Source organism: Gekko japonicus, unplaced genomic scaffold (genome assembly GCF_001447785.1).
Source record: "Gekko japonicus isolate JY-2015 unplaced genomic scaffold, Gekko_japonicus_V1.1 scaffold3859, whole genome shotgun sequence".
Lineage (NCBI taxonomy): Eukaryota > Metazoa > Chordata > Lepidosauria > Squamata > Gekkonidae > Gekko > Gekko japonicus.
The window spans coordinates 120060-121312 of record NW_015166547.1 but is presented as its reverse complement, the minus strand read 5'-3'; the positions used below and the strand labels follow the sequence as shown (position 1 = coordinate 121312).

At 48.9% G+C, this 1253-nt stretch overlaps 1 protein-coding gene across 1 annotated transcript in view; it reads left to right on the top strand.

Moving 5' to 3' along the window:
* Positions 1–1025: 1025 nt before the first annotated feature.
* The window catches only part of LOC107111375 (anthrax toxin receptor 1-like), a gene marked incomplete at its 5' end in the record, with an annotated part of 46523 nt that continues 46295 nt past the window's right edge, over positions 1026–1253 (top strand). The window contains one exon of the mRNA XM_015412343.1: positions 1026–1106. Coding sequence (XP_015267829.1) covers positions 1026–1106 — 81 coding nt within the window. The remainder of the gene's footprint in view (positions 1107–1253) is intronic.

The window sequence follows — 1253 nt, the reverse complement described above, 5'->3', positions numbered from 1 at the left end:
AGATTCGAGTCCAGTAGGACCTTAGAGACTAGGGATAGGCACAATCCAAGAAAATGGAGGTTCGTCTGGGTTCGTGGTTCATAGGGCCTCATGAACCTTCATGAGCCTTCCTGTTTGCCAGACCTGTTCATTTCGTGAAGTGTCCTCCAGGATCTGTGTGTGGCAGGGAGGTCTATTCCGGGGGGGGGGAGTGAAAGAGATCATTGAAATGGCTTGCAACTATTTCAGCCTAACAGCTGGTGAGTGCACCAGCCCTGCTGTTAGGCCGAAATAGATGCAAACCATTTCAGCTACACCTCTCGTTCCCCTCACTTCCCACCATGAGCCCCATGAACCTCCGAAAAACACATGGAGGGTCATGGAAGGGTAATGAATAGGGATGGGCATGAACCCCAGTTCGTGAACCTCGACCAAGTGATTTTCGTCATGAATTTAGGTTTGTGACAATGTTTGTGCCCATCCCTCTTAGAGACCAACGAGATTTTCGGGGTATAAGCTGTCAAAAGTAAAAGTTTCCTGGACTTGGATCAAGCTGCCCTCTGCTAGTGTCTCCTAAGCCTTCCCTCTGCAAGTCTCCAGTTTCATAGACACCGGTGGCATTCCCCAGCTGCCGACCGAGCGGCCTTCAGTTCCTTTTATTTGTTCATTCCTTTGTCAGGGACTCTGTTCTGTCTAACCAAAAGGGATCTCCTGTGACCTTATACCCTGTAGAGGTCCCTTCCTTCCTGAAACCCTGCACCGTCCAGGCTCCACCCCCCGCAAATCTCCAGGAATTCCCCAATTATTTGCTGGCCACCCTCTTCAGCCTTCCGTGGCAGCCATTTTGTGGCTGCACCCACCACACGGTACCAGAATTCCAAAGGTATCTGCATGCTCCAAAAGGTTGGGGACCCATAAGTAAAGGTATCTATGAAAGGATTCCAAAAATTACAACTCAGATCTCTCGTCTGATCTACACACTCCCCACACTTTTCTTTACTTGACCTTCTTTTCTCCCTCCCATTTGTGATGCTTTGTCTTTTCAGCTCTCGACCATTGCAGACAGCATCGATCACGTCTTCCCCGTCACGGGAGGTTTTTATGCCCTCAGGGGAACCATTGATTCTGTAAGTGGATATTGCAGAGGCCTGGTAAATACCCCCCTTTCTCGATCAGCTCAGCCAATGTGAAGCATCGTCCATGACAGACCATTCAATTCTTTTCACATCCATAGATTCTGAAGAAATCCTGTATTGAGATTCTGGCTGCTGAAC